The sequence below is a fragment of the Microcaecilia unicolor genome, chromosome 13 (genome assembly GCF_901765095.1).
Source record: "Microcaecilia unicolor chromosome 13, aMicUni1.1, whole genome shotgun sequence".
Taxonomy (NCBI): Eukaryota; Metazoa; Chordata; class Amphibia; order Gymnophiona; family Siphonopidae; genus Microcaecilia; species Microcaecilia unicolor.
Genome location: NC_044043.1, coordinates 86869339 through 86893770, shown reverse-complemented (window position 1 = coordinate 86893770; position 24432 = coordinate 86869339). Strand labels below are relative to the sequence as shown.

Sequence of the window (24432 nt, the reverse complement as noted above, 5' to 3'; positions counted from 1 at the left end):
TGGGCATGGAAGCATTATCCAGATAGCATGTGTTCTGGTTCGCACATGCTAACTGGATAACGAAGACAACGCAAGAGCACTGTGCGCTCCTGTGTTAATTATTTGCAGTTGCCACATGCTAATGACATTAGTGCATGACCAACAAATTAACATGATTTTACTGCCATCTTAAATAAGGGGTTAGAATGTGGGAAAGTCCTGCATTAAAACACACTGTCCATTTAACACCTTTTAGTAAAAGGGCCACGTTATTCCTTAAATAAAGTGATAATTTAAAAACTGTGTTACGTTTCTTTGGGCTTCCTTTGTCTAACATAGTATTAAATTTTGTTTAAAGGTGAGAAACCATTAAGTACTCACATGGTGTTTGCTGATCGGTTGGCTGTTCTTTTGTTCTCTCTGTGGATTAACTTGCATACATAAAGGAATTCAAGCCTATCAGCTTCTTCTCAGAGAAAGTTGATTGTGACCCCTGAGGCAGGCGCTTTGGCGCCAAAACACGGACCGTGTCGGGTCCTTGATATTGATATAAATATTCTGAATAAACTGGTTTTTGAGATTATCTCCCTATTGGTTTGCGCATTTGTCAGCCTCTACTTTTGCTGTTTTGCCTAAACCATTAAGTACGACATATATGCAATAATGGGGGAAAACACACATCACTGTACACATTTTCATTAAAGACAAGGAGGTAGTGATTTGAGGACAGTCACTAAATTTCTATGAATGGTACATTGTCTAGAACTGTTTGTTTTCGAGTTTGCTTCCTGGGCTTGGAATGCAAACGTACAGTCATTTTTTTCCCTGGCACATCTCGGCTATGTACCCTTTTTTTCCCAAGTGGGTGTTTCTATAACTCTACAAAGGTTCAGGGTGTTTTTCTTCTCCTTCTCTTTATGCCCAGTGTCATGAGAGAGGCTGGTAGCTGCAAGTTCCTGGGTTTCCTGCTTTGGGAGGGAAGTGTTCCGTTCTTACTGTCCCACATATGAAGATTATGCAATGCTGATGCACAGTACATTTACCTGGCAAACTGGCAACTGCAATCATGTTGTTTACAACCCTAATTAAAAAGGGCTTCAGGGGAATATTTCGAGATCAGTCACACAGAAAGCAGTAGGGAAGAAGAACCAAGCAAAATGTACCACAAGAGTTGCTAAATTGATTGGGGGCCTCAGGCTCAGGCTGGTCTGAAGTCATTCTTCCCAATTATACATATTATTTGCTTTCCAAGTTTTGGGGTCAGCTGCACAAAAAGGTTAAGGAAAAATAAACAAAAAACAACCAGCCATACTTCTTTACTCCCCCTAAGGTATTGCTCGCTATAATGTTGCATTAGTAAACACTACAGCCCCATTAAAACTAACAACATTGAGCATAGTAATACAAATTGTATAAGGCACCCTACGGACAATGTGATAAGACAAAAATCTGGGTAAGCGTGCTGTAGTTTATGCACATCTGGTCTCAGACTGTTGTAACTGCAGTACTCAGCTTGGGGGTTTGGGAGAAGGAAGGTCTAAGTTTCCTCTCGGGATCTTTCATCTTGTGACTTCTACCTTACTTGACTCAACTGTTGCAGTTACCTCATACACAGAGTGTGAGGGGTGGCAGCTCCAGCTAGAGCACATGCAAGGTTTGCACATGGAACCGTCTTGCGAGTATGGCCTCCCTAGGAAGCCTAGTGCCGTGCTTTGTTTGTGGGTCTGCCTGCTAAAAGCTTATAAAGGTTACGAGTGCAAAACGCTGCTGCCCGTCTTTTGTCTAATTCTCCAAAGTTTTGTCATCTTTACATTGGTTGTCTATTGAGAAGCATTGCTCTTTTAAGCTATCGGTTTTGGCTTTTAATGTTTTTCATCTGATAGCACCAAGTTATGTGTTAAAGAAAATACCTTCTTATGCACCAGGTTGTGCCTTTCGTTCACAAGGCAAGAGGTACTTCTCTCTCCCTGGCTTGTATGTGCTCGTGTGTTTACTCTTGCTCCTTGGTATTTTTATGGAATATAGTCTTCCATCATCTATTAGGAACACTGATAATCTTTTGTAGTTCTGTAGATGTATTAAAACCCTGTTTGATTAGATACGGTCCTTAGATTTTACTGTATATTGTATTTTATATTATGATATAATGAATGCTGCGTTTCTAGACATTATAATTTTATATTAGGGTGTTATTGTAATTGCTTAATTTGATATGTATGTCAATTTGTAACTCATTCTGGGTGTTATCAGTAGAGCAGGCTAAATAAATGGCCAAATAAAATAACTGCAGGTGCTGGGTGGTGTATGTAAGCTGATAAAAGAGAAGGGGGTAGGGCAGGTTGGCTCTATCCAAAACCAAGGTGTATATAAGCCCCAACCTCTCAGAATCACTGAAAAAGCAAGTAAGGGGTTGGGGACCTCCCTCACGCCACAGAGACCTACAGTGATGCAAAATAGTCCCCCTACCTACTTCCCCTATTATTGTATACGTCACTTCAACAGTTTCTGATCTTTAAACAAAATGTAATATTACACAAAGGGAACCTGAGTAAGACATCACACAGTAAATTACTTCCAAACCTCCTTTCAGGATAAATTGCATTTAGCAGGGAACCAGAATTAAATTAGAACAAATTAGTTTCATTCCACAATATCCTAATCCCCAAATACTGTATAGCCACTTTGTCCACTTAGAGGCAGATGCACTAAAGCTTAATGAGCCATTAATGACCCTCCAACGAGGAAAATTTGATCCGTTGCATGCATCAAAGGGCTTTTACCGAGGAAGCCAGCAGCTAACGAAAACGGAATGGAGATGAGCAATTAGTGTAAAAACCCCATTGAAACGAGATGCACTAACCTTTTCCGATTGCCTTTACGCAGGAAAAAGGCAGGAAATCTAACGAGAGGTCTGGACCTCTCGTTAAGACAGCTCTGTGCCAGGAAAAATCGTAAAGTGAAACTTTGAGCCAATCCCAGCGCATTAGCAGAGCTAAAAGCGCTGTGATTGGTCCAAAGGACGTCAGAAAACACATCAAATAAAAAAAATAAAAAAAGGATCGGGAGGGGGCAAGGGCGATCATCAGGAGCGTCCTGTATGGACGGCCATGGCCCCCCCTCCCGCTGCTCCCCACTGTCCGCCACTCCCCCCCCCCCCCCACGAGAAAGCGAAATTCTAGCAGCCCCAGTCCCCCTCCCTTCCTGTTCTTGTTTTGCAAAAGCTAACTCCGCCTCCCATCATTCCTCCGCCCCGTGCACCCCCCCCCCCCCGCTGCTCCCCACTTTCCACCGCTTTCCCACCCACCACGAAAAAGCGAAATTCTAGCAGCCCCGGTCCCCCTCACTTCCTGTTCTTGTGTTTTGCAAAGCTAACTCCGCCTCCCGTCATTCTTCCGCCCCGTGCCCCGCCCCCCCCGAGGTCGACTACGCCGCTCCCCCCCTCCACCGAGACCCCCCTCCCTATTACCGACCCGAGCAGCGCCTCTCACCTCTTTCTGAAGCGCTGCACGGGCAGGAAGATCTGTTGTGTTGGTCGCAGAGTCTCCATGACGTCTCTTCTTCCCTGGCCTAGGCCCCGCCTCCTTCTGACGTAAGTAAGTCCGAAGAGAGGAGTGTGCTATTGTAGGAGACCTCCTTGTGGCAGCACTTATTTTTTTAATGTATTTAAAATTTGTAGCCCACCTATTTACAATTCGAGAAGTGTCACATTCATAAACCAATACACAAAAATAAAACCCACAATCTGATTTTCATCCAACTATGCACCACATAAACTGACATTAAAAGATCCACCATCAGTCTACATATCATACAAACAAACCAAACATCCTGATCTCATAGATCATAACATCCTCTAAACATTAAGGACACCAAAAATATTAGACCTTAGCTAGGCAAAAGTTGTGAAAAGCCTTCTTAAATCAATATGCCTTCAGTTGTTTCCGGAAAGAGGCTGGATTAAACATAAGCAATAGTTAAAGAAAGAACTAGAACAGTCTAACAATTTATTTCAGTCTGTGTCCATTCTACCTGCTTAATATTTAAAAACTTTTTTTTAATGTTATACTTTATTATACATTCCATTCATGTATAATAAATAGTGGACACTGAACTTTGTGTGGTATGAAAAGCTACTCGGATAACAATGAAACAAGAACTCATGGAGGCGTATTGTCCCTGCCTCGGACTCCCCCAGCATCAAACATATAAACGGCGAGTGACCGTACTCAGTCACAAATGCGCAGTAGAGACTTCCCTGTCTGTCCCGCCCCTGCGTCAATACATGATGACGGGGGGGGGGGGGGAACAGAGAGGGAAACTGCGCGAAGGGGAGGGAACCGCCAAGGTCGCCACCGCTACCCCCCCCCCCGAGGTCACCGCCACTGGCACCCCCCCCCCCCCCCCGGAGTCGCCGCTGCCTCCACCCGGCCGTCTCTTCGCTATTCAACTTACATCTCCGCAGCAGGCAGATCAGCTGAGCTGCCGTTGGCCTTCCTTCCCTGCCTGTGTCCCGCCCTCGCTGACGTTACGTCACACGAGGGCGGGACACAGGCAGAGAAGGAAGGCCGATGGAAGCTCAGCTGATCTCTGCCTGCTGCGGAGATTTAAGTTGAATAGCGAAGAGACGGGCGGGGTGGAGGGGCGGCGAACTCGGGGGGAGGGAGGCGACCCACCAGCCCGTTTTAACGGGCTCAACGGCTAGTCTCTGAAATAAATGGTGAGAAAAACCCAAAGAAGTACTCAAGTAATACAACAGATAATTTCTATTATGTGAAAGGAACAGTCTTTAACATGCTTATTCATTTACCCACTTATCACAATGCTTTCTTTTGCACAGGTACCAGTGCACACAAACTGTTCCTCCTGCACGCTATCTCCCCCACTGAAAAAGAAACTAGATTATAATGTATCCAATTTTGTCCTGTACCCAATGAAACAGCTCCAAGCAATTTTTTGTACTGCAGGCGACATCTAGTGGTCAAACAAAATACTAACATGCTGAATGAAATTGCAACTTCATTCAAATCAATTCTCGTATACCGCTAATATCCCCTTTCCAGGGGGATAAGACTGCTGATTTTTTTAAGGTTCTGTTTGAAATGCATGGGAGGAGGGCTATTATAAAAAGTTTTTTGCCTCAAACTTCTTCCGTTTGAAGCAGCACATTGTCCTGCTGCAAGAGACTCATATTAGATGAACAGGAGCGTCAAGAAGTTGAAAAACGGTCGAGTGGGGACCGTTTATGCTGCATCCTCTGGACACAACAAGCAGGAGTGGCCACACTGGTATCTAAGATATAAACCATTTTGACTGTAAACAAAGAAAGGTGGTACATCAAATCCTATCCCTTTTCTCTTTGGATAATCCCTTTCCAAACTACAGTCTTACCTGTTTATCTATGCTAGGTTTTTGGGTTTTTTTTGTTACATTTGTACCCCGCGCTTTCCCACTCATGGCAGGCTCAATGCGGCTTACATGGGGCAATGGAGGGTTAAGTGACTTGCCCAGAGTCACAAGGAGCTGCCTGTGCCTGAAGTGGGAATTGAACTCAGTTCCTCAGGACCAAAGTCCACCACCCTAACCACTAGGCCACTCCTCCACTGTTGCTACTATTTGAGATTCTACATGGAATGTTGCTATTCCACTAGCAACATTCCATGTAGAAGTCGGGCCTTGCAGATCACCAATGTGGCCGCGCAGGCTTCTGCGAGGGCGGGGCACGGAAGGAAGGAGGGGTCTGCCCTGCTGCTGCTTCCTGCGAAGGTGAAAGGAGGCGTTTAAGGTTAATTCTGGTAGCGACGGAGGGGGGGGGGCGGCCCGGGGGCGGCCTTGTCCGGCTCTCGGCGGCCCTGCTTTCAAACAAAAATTTGCTAGGTCTTATTTTCAGGGGAGGCCTTATATCTACTAATTCAGGAAAACCTCTACTAGGTCTTATTTTCGGGGGATGTCTTACTTTCGGGGAAACAGGGTAGTAATAGTAAGGTTTTACGAGTATGTGAATTGAACATGGAAAGGTAAACAAGGCATGATAGTCAAAAGGACAGAGATTGGGAGGGGTATGGTGTAGGGAAGATGGAGACGAGAAGACTGGGGGATGAGTATGAGGAGTTTGGGAGACATGGTTTAAGGTATAATCATCTTCAGGGCAGGAGTATACTCTTATAACCTTAATAAAGTTATTTAAAGTGCCTACTACACAATGCAAATTAATGGTATATGATTTAAGATATATAACCAGAGTTGATTTTAAACTAAAACAAACAAAAATATCATGGCAGACTGTGGGTAAAGCTGAAGATCAAACAATAAATGAAAAGATGATGGAAGGTGGGGCAAAAGAGATAGTCAGAAGCAGGAAAAAGGCAAAATGTTAAAAATAAATCAAAATAAGGGGAAACCCACAAAGAAAGCAAACAGGAAACCTTTTTTGTGGTTTTGCTGTTAAGAAAAAAATATTCTGGTTCTTAAAAATTCCTGGCTAGCACCCATCTTCCAGACAAGGGGAAAGGCGCACCAGCTGACTAGGCTTTTTCTGTTGCCTGTTTTCGTTCCATCAATGCTAAAGATATGCTCCACTCTCAAAGTGCGTCGGAATCCAGCTTTCAACATCACTCATGTGAGAAAATGTGACAAACCCGTGTGAACCTTTCTGAATGATAACAAAACATGCATCAGCTTCCTGCACAATGATAACTCTGCTCAGGGGGTTTGACTGAAGAATTTTACAGTATTTTGAAATGGATTTTAGTGTCTTAAAACCCTGTCAAAAGAATTACCATTTAAAGAACCATCTTCATGCGTCTCCAAAATATCCTGCATCTGAGCAATCACTGTTAAAACAAACCTACACTGATTTCAGCTTTCACAGGCTACCCAAATCATGAGCTGGGGCTGGTGCCTTCTCAGTCATCTGATTCCCCCAAGTAATAAGAACCAGGAGTATTAAAATCTCTTGTTAACCTCCCCCCACCCCCAAAAAGAGAAATATTGATGCGCTATACATTAACAGAGGACTCGGGGTGCAATCTGATCCTGCACTGGGATTTCTCTCAGATAGCCAGCCTCTGGCCAACTCATCCATCCGTCTACTTTCACTTGGTAAGTGAATAACCGGCTTTAGCCAGGGGGGTAAAGATGACTGGGGAAGGCCATGGCAAACCACTGGGCTAACAGTTTGCCAAGAAATTATCATGCAAATGGTGGCCCCCCATAAATAGTTTGCAAATTGGAACTTGCATATAGAGGACTACCTTTACCGTTACATTAACAATCTACTGTTAAATACCTCATGGGGTGTCGAAAGCAATCATCTGCAATATTACTTGTCCCATCCGTGACAGCACTCCTAGCATATGCTGCAGAATTTGCACTTGATGGAATAACCATCCCGCAGCCATTACAGAACACCAAGTTATTTTTGAAACTCTAAACAGAGCTGAGTTTTCTAGATTACTAGGTTCACGTTTAGGGCAGGGCTTCTTCGGGAGCCCACAGCCAGTCAGGTCTTCCTCATATCTTTAGGTTTACTATGCTGCCTTTCTTGGCAAGCATGTCAAAGCAGTTTTACTATCTAAAAACACAGCGAGTAAACAGAGCTCCAAAAATCTGATATGATAGGGACAGAAGAGGAGAAACAGAGGACCAAAAATGTGATCAAATAGAAAAGACCTAAATGTCAGAGTAGGTCAGATCCCATAACAGGATAGAAATACAACAGCATACTCTAATTGTGTCCGTCTCTTCCTTCCCCCTTGGTTTGACACCCACCCCACCATACCCAGCAGGCACCTATATATAATGTACAAGCAATAAAGCCCGTTTCGTGAAAAATGAAACGGGCCCTAGGAAGGCTCTCATCTAAGCGATTTCTCCTCTCTCTCCTGCCCTCCTCTCCATGTCCAGCGATTCTCCCCTCCCATCCATGTCCAGCGATTCTCCTCTGCCCTCCCCTCCCTTCCAATCCATAAACAGCGATTCTCCTCTACCCTGCCCTCCATGTCCAGCAATTCTCCCCTCCCATCGCATCCAATCCATGTCCAACGATTCTCCCCTCCCATCCATGTCCAGCAATTCTCCCCTCCCATCGCATCCAATCCATGTCCAGTGATTCTCCTCTGTCCTGCCCTCCCCTCCCATCCATGTCCAGTGATTCTCCCCTCCCCTCCATGGCCAGCGATTCTCCCCTCCTCTTTCCTGCTGCCCTGCCTTTAAGTCGTTCATGTTACCTCAGGTCACAGCGGCGGCAGGCTCGGCTCGCGTCGCCTCCAGCCTTCCCTCTCAGTGTCCCGCCCCCCTCTGACATCATTTCGTCTTTCCGCGAGGGCGGGACACTGAGAAGAAAGGGAACACTGGAGACGAGCTGACGTCAGCTCATTTGCATGCTGTTACGAACCCAGACAGCCAGCCATCCAGGTAGGCAGAGTGACCAATTATTATATAGATTAAATGCTTGCATAAAGAAATACATTTAGAATGTTACTCTAAACTTGTATGATGATTCAGCATGAAAGGAAGATGACAATGAGGCGTATTTTCAAAGCACTTAGCCTTACAAAGTTCCACAGTAACCTATGGAACTTTGTAAGGCTAAATGCTTTGAAAATGAGCCCCAATGCATTCCATAAGGCTGGTGCAGAGCAAAACTTCACTGTCACCAGGTTTCCAGTCATGCGCCTGATGCCAAAGGTTTCAATAGGTGAAAGTCTTGAGTCAAACAAAGCAGTCTTGCAGGAGTATATGGAACCTGAGAAAATAGTATATATAGGTCACCGGTGTATGGAAATCTCTCATATGCATATTCATTGCAGATATCCTGAAACTGGGATAGCTGTGATATACTCTCTCTCTCTCAAGTGGGGCTGTTTTGTTTTATTCTGACCTAGTATATCTCTCAGCAACCCTAAGCTGTAAAATGTTTTCACTCCCTTGCAGCCCAGGGGCCTGGCACCTTGTGGTACTTCAATTAAAAACAAAAAACTGCTATTCCAGAGGCAGCCTCTACAGAAGGGGAGGGGAGGAGTTAAAGTGAGAGCATCATCAGTTTGAAAGGGGGGGGGGGGAATGTAGGCAGACTCTGTAATTAGAATGTAATTAGACTCTGGAATTCATTGCCGGAGAACGTGGTACGGGCGGTTAGCTTGACGGAGTTTAAAAAAGGGTTAGATAGATTCCTAAAGGACAAGTCCATAGACCGCTATTAAATGGACTGGAAAAATTCCTCATTTTTAGGTATAACTTGTCTGGAATGTTTTTACGTTTGGGGAGCGTGCCAGGTGCCCTTGACCTGGATTGGCCACTGTCGGTGACAGGATGCTGGGCTAGATGGACCTTTGGTCTTTCCCAGTATGGCACTACTTATGTACTTATGTACTTATGTACTAATGTTGCTACTATTGGAGATTCTACATGGAATGTTGCTATTCCACTAGCAACATTCCATGTAGAAGGCTGCGTAGGCTTCTGTTTCTGTGAGTCTGACGTCCTGCACGTACGTGCAGGACGTCAGGCTCACAGAAGCAGAAGCCTGCGCGGCCACATTGGGGTTAGATAGATTCCTAAAGGACAAGTCCATAGACCGCTATTAAATGGACTTGGAAAAATTCCGCATTTTTAGGTATAACTTGTCTGGAATGTTTTTACGTTTGGGGAGCGTGCCAGGTGCCCTTGACCTGGATTGGCCACTGTCGGTGACAGGATGCTGGGCTAGATGGACCTTTGGTCTTTCCCAGTATGGCACTACTTATGTACTTATGTACTAATGTTGCTACTATTGGAGATTCTACATGGAATGTTGCTATTCCACTAGCAACATTCCATGTAGAAGGCTGCGTAGGCTTCTGTTTCTGTGAGTCTGACGTCCTGCACATACGTGCAGGACGTCAGACTCACAGAAGCAGAAGCCTGCGCGGCCACATTGGGGTTAGATAGATTCCTAAAGGACAAGTCCATAGACCGCTATTAAATGGACTGGAAAAATTCCTCATTTTTAGGTATAACTTGTCTGGAATGTTTTTACGTTTGGGGAGCGTGCCAGGTGCCCTTGACCTGGATTGGCCACTGTCGGTGACAGGATGCTGGGCTAGATGGACCTTTGGTCTTTCCCAGTATGGCACTACTTATGTACTTATGTACTTATGTAATAGTACAGGTCTACTAGTAGGAGGCAGCTGGATTAGGTTAGGGAGAGGATGTAGGGGCCAGAAGCTGGTGAGAGGGGCTAATCTGGACAGACACACAGTGTGGGACAGCACACATTTTAGTTAGATGAGCTGTAACTGATGCCTGAACTGACCAACATCATTGAAGTAAGAAAAAGAATCTACTCTGGGCCAGCTGTATCATTGGAGGAGTCCTCTTCCCCCGTCCCCCCACCCCCACGGATCAAGGAACCAGCTGCGGCTCTCATATTGAAGTATTTTTGCCTGTGACCCATGTGAATCATTGAGGTAGTAAATCCATGAGAAGCAATATAAAGAGAAACCTGAACATGATCCTTTAAAGAAATGCAAAGTGATGCACTTAGGGAGCAGAAATCCACGGGAGCCGTATGTGTTAGGCGGTGAGAGTTTGATATATACGGATGGGGAGAGAGAGTGGTGGATGCTTGGAATGCCCTCCCGCGAGAGGTGGTGGAGATGAAAACGGTAACGGAATTCAAAAACGCGTGGGATAAACATAAAGGAATCCTGTTCAGAAGGAATGGATCCTCAGAAGCTTAGCGGAGATTAGGTGGCAGAGCCGGTTGGGGGGGGGGGGGGGGGGGCGGGGCTAGTGCTGGACAGACTTCTACGGTCTGTGCCGTGAAAATGGCAGGTACTAATCAAGGTCAGGTATACACAAAAAGTAGCACATATGAATTATCTTGTTGGGCAGACTGGATGGACCGTGCAGGTCTTTCTCTGTCGTCATCTACTATGTTACTATGTTCTACATTTTGATATACAGCCCAGTGCCAATAGGCCTGCACATAAGCATCACAGGGTTTACAAGCATTACAATTTTAATTAAAAAAAAAAGTGGGGGCAGTCCTTTTACCAAGCCCCGCTAAAAAGTGGCTGGTGCTGGTCGTCAGCCTGTGGGTTTTTTGCACACTGAGGCCACTTTTAGCGCAACAGTAAAATGGCCATGCACTATCCCCATTAGCACGTGGCCATTACCACCACCTATTTAGAAGGTGGACAGGCCTCCCTGTGTTACTCCCGCACTAATCGAGTTGCGAGCAGTAATGTACCTGCACTACCCAATTAGCGCTGGCACACCCACTCTCTCGCCCATGGGCACATCTCCCATGCTAGAAAATAAAAAAATATTTTCTAGTGAGGGATTAGTATGCGCTAGGCGGGAAACTATGGCAGAACATAAGGGACAAAACCATAGACCGCTACTAAATGGACTTGCAAAAAATCCACAATTTCCGGAACAACACGTATAAAATGTTTGTACGTTTGGGTAGTTTGCCAGGTGCCCTTGACCTGGATTGGCCGCTGTCGGGGACAGGATGCTGGGCTCGATGGACCTTTGGTCTTTTCCCAGTATGGCATTACTTATGTACTTAACATCTCAGCACCTCCCGCGGTAGTGCCCTTTTAGCTCACGGTATACTCGCATTAGGCCTACCGCACTTTAGTAAAAGACCCCCAAGTGAGCCTAAGGGAAAGAGATAGAAAAAAAAAAAAAAAAAAAAAAAGATTTATTTTTAGAGTTTTCTTGAAAGCAGAGATTGCCGGTTGATCCTGATGTGAAGGGGTAGGTGGTTCTAAAGTTTAGGACCAAGATACTGGAATGAAGAGTCATGGGAAATATTGAGATGCAGCAGAGTGGAGGGAGAGCCAGAAGATTATAAATCAGCAGATCGAAGGCAGCGGAGAGGAGCGTAAGGAATTAGGAATTTGATCAGGTAAGAAGGTGCAGAGGAAACAGACTTGCAGACAAGAAGAATTTTTAATTTTACACGAGCAGTGACAGGGAGCCAGTGTTCAGGGTGAAGAAGGGGAGTAATGCGGTTCAATCGATGACCACTGTATAAGTTTCACAGCAGTTGACTGAACAAGTTGCATGCGCTTCAGGGAATACAAAGGGATACCAGCATAGAGGGAATTAAGCTCTCTCCGCCCCTTTCTAGACCATGATGCTTGTGCCACCCTTCTTTATACCCCCGTGGCTACCAAATTGTACTGTAATTACATTTATGCTGGTCTTCCAACTTCGCACCTTAAAAAACCTTCAGACAATCCAAAATACCTCCATCTGTTTACTCTCTGGTGCTTGCTACTTTGACCATTTTATGCCCCTGCTGAAACACTATCTTTGGCTCTTGATCCTGCCCCGAATTCATCACAAGATCTTGATGATTACCCACCAAGTCCTCCACTCAGGGACTCCCTCCTCTTTCTTCACTTATTGTCCCTTATAGATCACCTTGAGCACTCCACTCTTCTACTGGCAACTATCTATCTATAACCCCCCCCCCCCCCCCCCCCCCCCCCCGTTATTTGTTCCAGACTCAAATCCACACATCACTCAGCTTTTTTTCTCCCTTGCATCTACCCTTTGGAATACTCTCCCTCCCAACCTTAGGGCTGAAACATCATACCCTAGATCCTTTTTCCCTAGTATATGGTGGTGTACCAAAGACTGGGTGATCAACATCCAGCAATACAGTTCCTTCCCTATTACCTCCTCTTTCTACCTCCCTTTCTAAAATTTTTCTAGCCTATCGTTGAATTGTAGCTCCATTTCAATCTATTCATTTGTTTGTTTTTTTTTAATCTTTTGTAAACTGCTTTGAAAGGCAGTATATTAAGTAGAGCTGTACCGAATAGCATATCTGGCCAATACGAACAATGAAAAATATTAGGCCGAATATGAATAGGTGGCATTGAGCTTTAACATAAAAACAGCTTAGCAGGGTTTAAAAAAAGGCTTGGATAATTTCCTTAAAAAAAAAAACGAAAGAAAGAAAAGACCATAAGCCATTATTAAGATGGTCTTAGAAATATTCACTGCTTATTTCCAGGATAACCAGCATAAAGTGTAGCCTAATGGTTAGGGCAGTGGTCTGAAAACCAGGGGAACTGGGTTTAATTGCCACTGCAGCTCCTTGTGACTCTGAGCAAGTCTTAACCCTTCATTGCCCCAGGTAGGGAAGGGAATGGGACTTGATATACTGCCTTTCTGTGGGGTTGGTTTTTTTTTTTTTTTGCAACTACATTCAAAGTGGTTTACATAATATATACAGGTACTTATTGGTACCTGGGGCAATGGAGGGTTAAGTGACTTGCCCAGAGTCACAAGGCGCTGCAGTGAGAATCGAACCCAGTTCCCCAGGATCAAACCACTAGGCTACTCCACCACTCCACTACAAAATAAGTACCTGTCTATCATATGTAAACCACTTTGATTGTAACCACAGAAAGGTGATATATCAAATCCCTTTCACTTTTATCTCCAATTGCCTCAGCTGCCCCTTTACACTGTAAGCTCTTCTGTGTAGAGACTTTTTGGTAGCTGACCACTTAATACTTATTTTCTGGTGCTGCTGAATATATGCAGCACTGTAAGATAGTGATATTCAGGGCTTTTTTCCAGGGGGAACTTGGGGGTACTGAGTACCAGCACCTTTTCTATTGTCTGCTAAAATTGACCCATAGTCCCCCAAGTTTTAATGAAACAACTCAGGCTCTACACACCAATTCTGCCTTGTCATAGATTCTGTGACTGGTATCTGGGGGCCTGGCTATTGTGGGGATGGGTGGGTCCCTCAGTGATCACCCAATCCCTGAAGGGTGGCCTGGCATTTGAGTACCACACCTTTTTTGCTAGAAAAAAAAAACACACTGGTGATATTATACCTAATCAGGGCTTTTTTTGAGGGGGTACGGAGTACCAGCACCTTTTTCATTGCCTGCTAAAATCGACCCATAGTCCCCAAGTTTTAATGAAAGATTTCAGGCTGTACACACCAATTCTACCTTGTCATAGATTCTGTGACTGTTTGCAGGGGGCCTGACTATTGAGGGGTGGGTCTCTGAGTGATAACCCCACCCCTGAAGGGTGGCCTGGCATTTGAGTACTGGCACCCTTTTCGCTACAAAAAACACGCTGTACCTAATACAGTGGATATGAAAACGGTAACGGAATTCAAAACATGTTTGGGATATACATAAAGGAATCCTGTGCAGAAGGAATGGATCCTCAGAAGCTTAGCCGAAATTGGGTGGCAGAGCAGGTGGGGGGGGGGGGGGGCGGAAGAGGGGTTGGTGGTTGGGAGGCGAGGATAGTGGAGGGCAGACTTATACGGTCTGTGCCAGAGCCGGTGATGGGAGGCGGGGAATCCTGCTGGGCAGACTTATACGGACTGTGCCCTGAAAAGACAGGTACAAATCAAGGTAAGGTATACACATATGAATTTATCTTGTTGGGCAGACTGGATGGACCATGCAGGTCTTTTTCTGCCGTCATCTACTATGTTACTATAACCAATGTGAAAAAAAGATTCCATCAGTGGTAACATAGTAACATAGTAGATGACGGCAGAAAAAGACCTGCACGGTCCATCTAGTCTGCCCATGATAAACTCATATGTGTACACCTTACCTTGATTTGTACCTGTCTTTTTCAGGGCACAGACCGTATAAATCTGTGCAGCAGTATTTCCCGCCTCCCAACCACCAGTCCCGCCTCCCATCACCGGCTCCGGCACAGACCCCGTATAAAAGTCTGCCCTCCCCCATCCTAGCCTCTCAACCACCAACCCCTCTTCCCCCTGCCACCCAATTTCAGCTAAGCTTCTAAGGAATGGATCCACAGAAGCTTAGCTGAAATTGGGTGGCAGGGGGAAGAGGGGTTGGTGGTTGAGAGGCTAGGATGGGGGAGGGCAGACTTTTATACGGGGTCTGTGCCGGGACTGGTGGTTGGGAGGCGGGAAATACTGCTGCACAGACTTATACGGTCTGTGCCCTGAAAAAGACAGGTGCAAATCAAGGTAAGGTATACACATATGAGTTTATCGTGGGCAGACTAGATGGACCGTGCAGGTCTTTTTCTGCCGTCATCTACTATGTTACTATGTTACCACTGATGGAATCATTGACTTTACCAGGAAACATTCTCAGAACCTGAACTCAAGTACATTGGGTCAGAGAGACTGAAATCACTAGTCGTTAAGTTTGGAAAAATTAAAGAAAAAAAACAACAAGCTGAGCTGTGTTTTGCCATTTCCTCCAGGCCCCGGACGCTCCTCGACGTGATTCCACCCGCCCGAAAGAAAGCGGGTTCCCTCCCCTCCCGCTACACAAAGAGGCCCTGGCTGAAAGGCTCGTGACACGGCCCCGTTCCACCGCACCCCGCCAAGGGGCAAAGCTCGGGGCTCAAGGGGGAAGGGAAGGCTCCAGGCGCACGAGCCACACTTATCACTTACATGTTGAACGGCGGCGACGACACCCTCCGGTACAGCGGCTGTGACCACCCGTTCCTGTCACGGACGGTGTTTCTGGGAACCTGTGACGTCACCGCGGAGGGCACGGCTCTCCCCGGCGCCGTGACGTCACCCGGGGCGGGACTGAACGCTGACGTGAGGGTGGGAACAAGGAAGGTTCTGACCGGTGGGCGTGTCGGACTGAAAAAATCCCTCCCCCCTGCCTTGAACGCCGTTCTTAAGGCAGCTGTTTTTACCACCAGGGGGGTGAGTCTGTATATCCTGCATCGCCCTCAAGATGACTTGGCTCTCCCTTTGCTTGGAATTTTGAAACTATGGGCAACATGCACTGCCTAATGAAGTGGTTGGCCTGACTGAGTTAGAAGTGGTTAGTTAGTAGCTAAAAAAGGCTTTAATTTTAGATTTTAGTTCTGCCCTTCAGATATAGGGGAGGCGTAGCCAGACCGGCAGGAGGGGGGTCCAGAGCCCGAAGTGAGGGGGCACATTTTAGCCCCCCCAGCGCCGCTGACCCCTTCGCCACCATTACTGACACCCCCTGCCACCACCAGCACCAACTTTTACCCCCCCCCCCCACCGATGACCCTCTCGACCCCCCCACCCGCCTGCCATCGCCATCACCAACCTTTGCTGGCGGGGGACCCCAACCCCCACCAGCCGAGGTCCTCTTCTTCCTTCATTCTGTTTCTGAGTCTGACATCCTGCACGTACAAGGTGCAGGACATCAGACTCACAGAAACAGAACGAAGCCTTGCGATCTCCAGGGCTTCGTTCTGTTTCTGTGAGTCTGACATCCTGCACGTTGTGCGTGCAGGACGTCAGAGTCAGAAACAAAACGAAGGAAGAAGACTTCGGCTGGCGGGGGTTGGGGTCCCCCGCCAGCAAAGGTAGCAGACGGCGACGGCGGGTTGGCGGCGGGAGGGGGGTTGAGAGGGTCATCGGCTAGGGGGTCCAGGGCCAAATCTATCGGGGCCCAGGCCCCTGTGGCCCCATAGTAGCTACGCCCCTGGTGAAGGAGCAGCTGCAGTTTGGGTGACGAAAATGATAAAGGGGATGGGAAAACTTCCCTATGAGGAAAGGCTAAAGCAGCTAGGGCTCTTCAGCTTGGAGAAAAGGTGACTGACGGGAGATATGATAGAGGTCTATAAAATAATGAGTAGAGTTGAACGGGTAGACGTGAAGCGTCTGTTTACGCTTTCCAAAAATACTAGGACTAGGGGGCATGCAATGAAGCTACAAAGTAGTAAATTTAAAACGAACCAGAGAACATTTTTCTTCACTCAATGTGTAATTAAACTCTGGAATTCATTCCCAGAAAATGTGGTAAAGGTGGTTAGCTTAGCAGAGTTTAAAAAAGGTTTGGGCGGCTTCCTAAAGGAAAAGACTATAGACCATTATTAAATTGGACTTCGGGGAAATCCACTATTTTTGGGATAAGCAGTATAAAATGTTTTCTACTTTTTTTGGGTACCTGTGAATAATATGTAAACTGCTTTGATTGGAACCAAAGAAAGGCGTTATATCAAGTCCCTTTCTCCTTCCTGCAATTTTTCACAATCCGCAACAACTTTGAATACTTTTTTGTCTGCAAACTTAATCACCTCGTTTATCATTCCCATTTGCACATCATTAATAAATATGTTAAATAGCACCAGTCCCACTACAGATCTTTGGGGCTTTCCACTATTCACCCTCCTCCACCGAGAGAATTGGCCATGTATCTCATACCCTCTGTTTTCTATCCATCAACTAATTCCTAATCCACAACAGAACATTGCCTCCTATCTCATGACACTTTAATTTTTTCATGAGGGTCTTGGTCAAACGCTTTCTGAAAATCTAGGTACACTACATTGACCGACTCATTTTTATCCACATGTTTATTCACGCATTCAAAGAAAATGAAGTAAATTGGTGACGCAAGACTTCCCTTGGCTGAATCCATGTTGACTCTGTCCCATTAACAGGTTGCTTCTGATAACCTGGAGCTCAAACACAGAAGAAAGTTGACTATGATAACCTTGGATGAATCTCTTCATAAATATAATTAGTACATTGTAATTAATTATGCTGTTAAAATTGTGAAGGTTTATGTCAAGCCAAACGTGCTGTACATAATCATGGGTGAATTGCCTTATAAAGGCATTTAACAAATTCCAATAAATAAATACATACTTTTATGTATATAGCTTATTGGTTAAAGCAGCAGTCTGAGAACCAGAGAAGCTAGAGCTCAAATCCCTCTTCTCCACTGATTTACCTTCAGGCTCATTTTCAAAAGAGAAGGACGCCCATCTTTTGACATAAATCGGAAGATGGATGCCCTTCTCCCAGAGACGTACAAATCGGTATAATCGAAACCTGATTTTTAGATGTCTCCAACTGCAGTCCGTCGCAAGGACGTCCAAATTTCAAGGGGGCGTGTTAGACGCATAGTGAAGGCGGGACTTGGGCGTGCCTAACACTTGGACGTCTTTGACCCATAATTGAAAAAAGCAAGGATGTCCCTGTTTTCAGCCGGACGTGTTTTATTTACGAATAAGGCACAAAAAAGTGCCTGAAATGACCAGATAACCACCAGAGAGAATTGGGAATGACCTCCCGTTACTCCCCCAGTGGTCACTAATCCCCTCCCACCCTCAAAAAACATCTTTCAAAATATATCGTGCCAGCCTCAGATGTCACACTCAGGTCCGTGACAGTGCATGAAGGTCCCTGGAGCAGTTTTAGTGGGTACTGCAGTGTACTTAAGACAGTCGGACCCAGGCCCATACCCCCCTACCTGTTACATTTGTGGAGGAAACAGCGAGCTCTCCAAAGCCCACCACAAACCCACTGTACCCATATATAGATGCCCCCCTTCACCCGTAAGGGCTATGGTAGTAGTGTACAGTTGTGGGTAGTGGGTTTTGGGGGGGCTCAGCACACAAGGTAAGGGAGCTATGTTGCTGGGAGCATTTTATGAAGTCCACTGCAGTGCCCCTAGGGTGCCCGGTTGGCGTCCTGGCATATCAGGGGGACCAGTACGCTACAAATGCTGGCTCCTCCCACATCCAAATGGCTTGCATTTAGTCGTTTTGACGTGGACGTCTTTGGTTTTGAAAATCGCTGAAAGTCAGAAACGTCCAGATCCAAGGACATCCAAATCTTGGGACATCCAAATTTAAGGATTTGGACGTCTCTGATGGTATTTTCGAAACGAAAGATGGACGTCCATCTTTTTTTGAAAATACGGGTTTCCCCGCCCCCTGGATTTGGACATTTTGCAAAGACGTCCAAATCGCAACTTGGACATTTCTTTCGAAAATGCCCCTCCTTGTGACGTCAACAATTCACTTCACCCTCCATCCCCTCATGTATAAATTGAGGGCTTCATTTACTAATGTGTATTACATTAATTTGAGTTAAGCACATAGGGGCACTTTTACTAAGCCGTGTTGAGGCCTACGCACACACACCGCATGTCAATTTGGAGCTACCGTGTGGCCCAGGTGGTAATTTCATTTTAAACGCGTGTCCGCTACGCACACTGGAAAATGTATTTTATTTTTTGGCATGCGGTGCTAAGCGGGCGGTAATCAGCATTGTATGCATGTAGACGATTACCGCCTGGTTAACGCGTGAGACTTTACTGCTAAGTGAATGGGTGGCGGTAAGGTCTCAGACCCAAAATGGACGCGTGCCAATTTTTATTTTGCCGCACATCCATATTCGGCCAAAAAAAGGCATTTTTTTACAGGTGCGCTGAAAAATGGATCTGCGCGTGCCGAAAACACTAGCGCAGGCCATTTTTCAGTGCACCTTCGTAAAAGGACCCCATGGTTAATCAATAGGCCCTACTGAAATGTGTTGGTTACTAACGATGCTCTTAGAATGTAAGGCCTCTGGAAGCAGAAATATTTACTGTACTTGAATATAGCTTTGCTTTAGCAATTAGAAGAGGATTGAAATTTAACGGTGGAAATGCCAGATGGTGAAACAGCACTTCCTACCATTGTTGTGGGGGACGCCAGAGGTCATGATTTGACCTGCATGAGACATCCTGGAGATACAGAGGGAACTCACCCTTGGAACTGGGAAAACTGAAACAATGCAGCCGTCCTTGGGGCAGCTCTGACTGTAGCTCCAGGTAAGGAGCCCCCCTGTTTCATTGTCTTCCAAGGCCTGGGTGAAGCTTTGACCCGATTAAAGGCTTCTGTTCAGAAATGTTCTCTGGAACTGTCAACTTTGGTTCGTTCTGTTTCAGCTTTGACTTTATCACACCAAGGAGAGTGTGAAGGAGTTTCAGGAACAAGTCAGCAGGATGAAGGTAGAGACTGGGAAAATAAAAAGTTCAGGTTGCCATAATTAAAGAATTGCAGCATAGAAGAATGGAAAATTTGGGGAATCGAGTGAGACGTCTTAATATATATTTAATGAATGTTCCCAAGATAAGTGCAGTTTCTCCATTAGAAACTTTGAAGAGATTTCTTGAGGAGGTATTAGAATATCCTTCAGAAGCTTTACCACCAGTAGGCAAAATGTATTTTTGGCCTGAAAGGAAGAAGGAGCCAATGACAGTGCAATGTCTCTGTGGCTTCGTATGAAGGTTTAAATACATCTGGAGTTTTGCAAGCTGCGACTGCAGTAGTGGAAAGAGCTACTGTATTAGTTACTCTTGCATTTCAACAGGATCTGAATTCATTGATGCGTTTGTATTTTCGGAAGGCTCCAAGTCTGTTCGAGGGACAGAAACTTTGGATTTTTCCTGACCTCTCTAGGGCTACCCAGGAGAGGGAAAAACTGTTTTTGGTAATGCACCAGGAGACATTGGCTCATGGCACAGTGTTTCAATTGTGGTTTCCTTGTAAATGTTTGGTGAAATATGAAAATGTACATATATATTACATGTATTTATTTATTTGGATTTATTAAATGCCTTTATGAAGAGATTCACCCAAGGCGGCGTACAGCAGGTACCGTTTAACATAAAGTTACAATTTTTTTTAACAGCATAACAATAGTAAAAATGACCAAATATAAACATAAATAAAATAAATGAGGTAAACTTGAGAATAGCAAATTAAAACCTAATAATAGGACGGCCATGAAACAGGATCAAAAATATACACATTTAACAGCACTGAAATTCAAATAACAGTGATATAATACAATGTCAGCCAGCGGCGTACCAAGGGCATGGCAGTGGGGGTGGTCTGCCCCGGGTGCACACCGCTGGAGGGGTGCAGAGAACAGCTGCGCGCCTGTCGATTCTGCTGGTTCCCTGCTCCCTCTGCCCCAGAACAGGTTACTTCCTGTTCCGGGGCAGAGGAAGCAGGGAGCCAGTAGAGCTGAGAGCCACGTAGCTGCTCCCAGCAGCTAAGAATGCACCGGGGGGGGGGGGTGTCATTGCGCCGGGGGAGGGGGTGTCGTGCTTCACCCGGGGGGGGGGGGGGGGGGGGGTGTGCATCGGCGATCCGCCCCGGGTGGCAACCGACCTAGGATCATCACTGATGTCAGCATAATACTAATGAAACACCCAATAAGCACACATTACAGCATTCAAATAACAGATATGATGTAATCTTTTTCTTGCCAAGGAGCCAAGTGCAGATATATAGATGGGGACAGGATGGGTGGTACAAAGTCAGTTAGGAGAAATAGATGGGTGGGTAAACTCAAGGCAAGTTCTTTATACAATTAAACAAGATACAATGTGTTTTCTTTATTCCTCAACAGCTTAGATCTTTTCTGAATATTAAGAAATTTGCTTCTGAGGGAGTAGCTCCTGTACCCTCCGCCTCTGCAGTATAAGGTTGGAAAACAGTGGTCTGTTATGTTTGTTTGAGATGCCTGCTTACAGTTGGGATATCTGTTTTAATTTTCCTATTTAGCTCCCTGGTTATTACATTCTCTGTCCCCTCCCCCATACGTGTGGGCTAAGAGGTCCTTTTACTAAGGTGCACCGAAAAATGGCCTGCAGAGGTCATCAGCTGATGACTCGTCATCAGACCTGCAAGAGGCGGCAGCAGTGGCAAGCACAGCAGTGACCACGTGGGATGGGAGTGGGATTTCAGCGCCAAGCAGTGACCACGTGGGATTTGAGGTTGGGCTATTCTGGGCTCCTTTCGGGTGTGGAATCGTGGATTGAGGTTGGGCTATTTTGGGCTCCTTGCGGATGCGGATTGGGCTTGAATTTTGTTTTTTCTATCTGGCAACACATCACTCAATCATGTAATCCCTCCTACTATAGTAACTCAAAGATCTATCAGCACATAAACTTTTATGTGGAGATAATATTTAAAGGTATGACGTCCCATCATGTGTTCGGGTGATCATGATTGTAGGGTTTAATAATCACTTTCTTCTTGGTACTTGCTCGACCAAACTACTATTATATCCCCACCTTGCAAGTAAAATGTCTCTCTATGTTTTATTCCAAACTTGGTGGTTAAGATAGACGCTGACATGTATACCAGGGCGTTGTAGAAAACTAAGGGTGCAGCTCCTTAGGAAGCACCAGCGAAACAGGAGCTCGCTGTTGGGCATACCCATTAATTCCAGAGCAACAGCAGCCAGGTTACTTCCTGTTCCGGGGCAGAGGGAGCAGGGAGCCGACAGGCGCGCGGCTGCAATCTGCACCCTCTAGCAGCCAAGAATGCACCCCGGGGAGGGGCGGGGGCTTGATGAGCCAGGGAGGGGGGTGTCATTGCGCTGGGGGGGGGTGTGATGCTGCACCCTAGGAGGACGGAAGCCGCTGCACCTGGGGGGGGGGGGTGCGCAGTGGCGATCCACCCCGGGTGGCAGCCGACCTAGGATCGCCACTGCTCTAATATTACTGTTACTTTTACTTTCTATAGATACACATAGCGCTGTACACAGGCACATAAGACACAGTTCCTGGTGGACTGAGCTTACAATCTATTGCACTTCAGGGCTTGGTGAGCCCATGTAGCCTAGATTTTCTAGTCTGAGTGCTGTCAACATCAGTAAGCATTAGAGTACTGGGTGGCAATTCAGATTTCTCCAGATGTTCTATGAAGTTTTCAAAGCATATGGAGATACATACCTGAAATACTGTGGCACATGAGGAGAGTTCAAAATGGCATTTATTCTAAAACAAGGTTTCGGGATTGTTAATAAACGGTCTCATTAAATGCTCAAATGTGCAAAATATTAGTAAAATCAAAGGTACATCTCAGTGTATTGAGCTAAATCCAAACAGAAAAATAAAACGTCAGTTATATTTTGGTGGTATTATCTTAGGGGAATCTGTCACTTTTGAAGTTAGGCTTTTATTGATTCCATTATTATACCAGAGGCGGATGAAAAGCAATTAATCCCCATTTTTATTGGAAGGCAAGAATCTTTCCCACAGTATCCTTCTATTGTGCTGCAGCCTCCAGATGCTCTGCTGCCCCGTCACAGCTTAATGTGCCACACTTCTCTTGTTTTGGGAACAGCTCTGATTGGTCGCCGAGTGTGGGAAACAGCTTTGAGCAAGAGACCCACACTCTAGTATGCGGCTGCAGGAGTATAAATAGGGGACGGGGCACGCGGGTCCCTTCATCAGACACTGATCAGTTGGCTTTACGTTCACCGCTTTGTTCATAAACCCTTCTTCACATCTTGGGCGAGATGGCTGGTCGCAAGAGCTTAGCGCGCAATTCCGAGAGCAGCGCAGAGAAGTCAATGAAAAAGGTAACTTTTGCACTTAGCTCCTGTCTGTGGTTGATCAGGCCAGAGAAAGAGTCACTTGCAGTTTCTGGTTTTCAGCTTCGGGGTTTCACTGATTCTCTTGTGTCTCCTGCAGCTGAGGAAGCCGGCAGTGGAGAAGCTGAGGCGGGATCGCATCAATAACAGCATCGAGCAACTCAGGCTGTTGCTGGAGACGGAGCTCCAGAGACATCAGCTCCCTTCCAAACCAGAGAAAGCCGACATCCTGGAACTGGCAGTGAGCTACCTGAGACGGCACCAGCAGGAGGCAGCAAAGAGTGAGTGTCCAGCAGTACTGAGTTAAAGCCCTCATAACCTCAATAATCCTTTCCCCCATAGACTCAGGGGCCAGAAATATTAAAGGGATTTGTTCCTTTAGCTGTTTAGTTCATCTGGCCCCTGGTTATATAGTAAAGGACAGCATTTAAGAGTCAGCATTACTTTGTTAGATCCTGGGACTATTCCCCATTTATTAGTAACATTTCAGCAATACAGTTAAGGACCAATTATAGTCTTTCCCATCTACCCTTATCTATGCTCTAACATGTGCAGGACACTAAATCTCCCTTTTTTTCTTCCCTAACAGCTGTAACATCTGGCAGTGGGAGCTACAGAGAAGGCTATTGCAGGTGCCTGCAGGACTCTCTTCACTTTCTCTCCCTGGGTCCAGAGACAGAGACTCAGCTGAGGCTACTGAGTGAGCTCCAGAGATCTCCGGCTGCAGCAGAGGACCAGGAGCACCCCAAGTTTTCAGCCTGTCATCCCAGCCCCAAGCAGGCAACTCAGCACAGCAGCAAGAGCCTGTGGAGACCCTGGTGAGGAAGGGACAGGCGCAGGTGGAGGGAGCTGGGGCTTCTGTGCAGACCGTCTCACCTCCCAGTGCTGGACATGAGTTCCTACTTCTGTATTCTGGACTTCTTTCAACATATATATTTTTATAAACCAAATGCAGGTCAAGCAGATAATCAAAGTGCCTTCATATTTTTAGTCTTCTGCTTTCAAGGAGATTATTTAAAGGTTTTCATATCTATAAATTACTTACAGGAATAGGGGAGAAGTTTATGTGTAAAATTTGCAGAAAGATATCTGTGAATGAAATAAGTAATTTAAATTTAAACTGATTTTTTTTTATTTGTTGGAAGGTTATGTTTGTAACATAGCAGTATTGCAATATTTGCAAGAGTTCACTTGGTAAAGCCAGTGTGGACGTGATCTATGTGTAAAGCTGTTCACATACAAGTGAATGGTCACAAGTGTCAGATGAAAATTGTCCAGTGTCTTTGCTGCCTTCTGAGAAGGACTAATATTCACCTTTGCTCTATGAT

The 24432-nt window shown here is 45.7% G+C and overlaps 2 protein-coding genes across 2 annotated transcripts in view; one reads left to right on the top strand and one right to left on the bottom strand.

Annotated features, from left to right (window-relative positions):
* The window catches only part of VAMP3 (vesicle associated membrane protein 3), a 34220-nt gene extending 18710 nt beyond the window's left edge, over positions 1–15510 (bottom strand). Inside the window, exon 1 of the mRNA XM_030222318.1 lies at positions 15398–15510. Coding sequence (XP_030078178.1) covers positions 15398–15399 — 2 coding nt within the window. The 5' untranslated portion in view covers positions 15400–15510. The remainder of the gene's footprint in view (positions 1–15397) is intronic.
* Positions 15511–23006: 7496 nt separating this feature from the next.
* Positions 23007–23926, top strand: LOC115482418 (transcription factor HES-5-like). Its single transcript, XM_030222165.1, has 3 exons — positions 23007–23092; positions 23205–23385; positions 23694–23926. Exons 1-3 carry the CDS (start codon positions 23030–23032, stop codon positions 23924–23926), a joined length of 477 nt encoding a protein of 158 aa, XP_030078025.1. The 5' UTR covers positions 23007–23029.
* The last annotated feature ends 506 nt before the right edge of the window (positions 23927–24432 follow it).

What these genes read in the sequence shown, in the direction of transcription:
- LOC115482418 (XM_030222165.1), top strand. Translation starts at nt 23,030, where the DNA reads ATGGCTGGTCGCAAGAGCTTAGCGCGCAATTCCGAGAGCAGCGCAGAG. An exon ending in CAGAGAAGTCAATGAAAAAG is followed by an intron (nt 23,093 to 23,204) that starts GTAACTTTTGCA and finishes TGTCTCCTGCAG; the next exon opens with CTGAGGAAGCCGGCAGTGGA. An exon ending in CCAGCAGGAGGCAGCAAAGA is followed by an intron (nt 23,386 to 23,693) that starts GTGAGTGTCCAG and finishes CTTCCCTAACAG; the next exon opens with CTGTAACATCTGGCAGTGGG.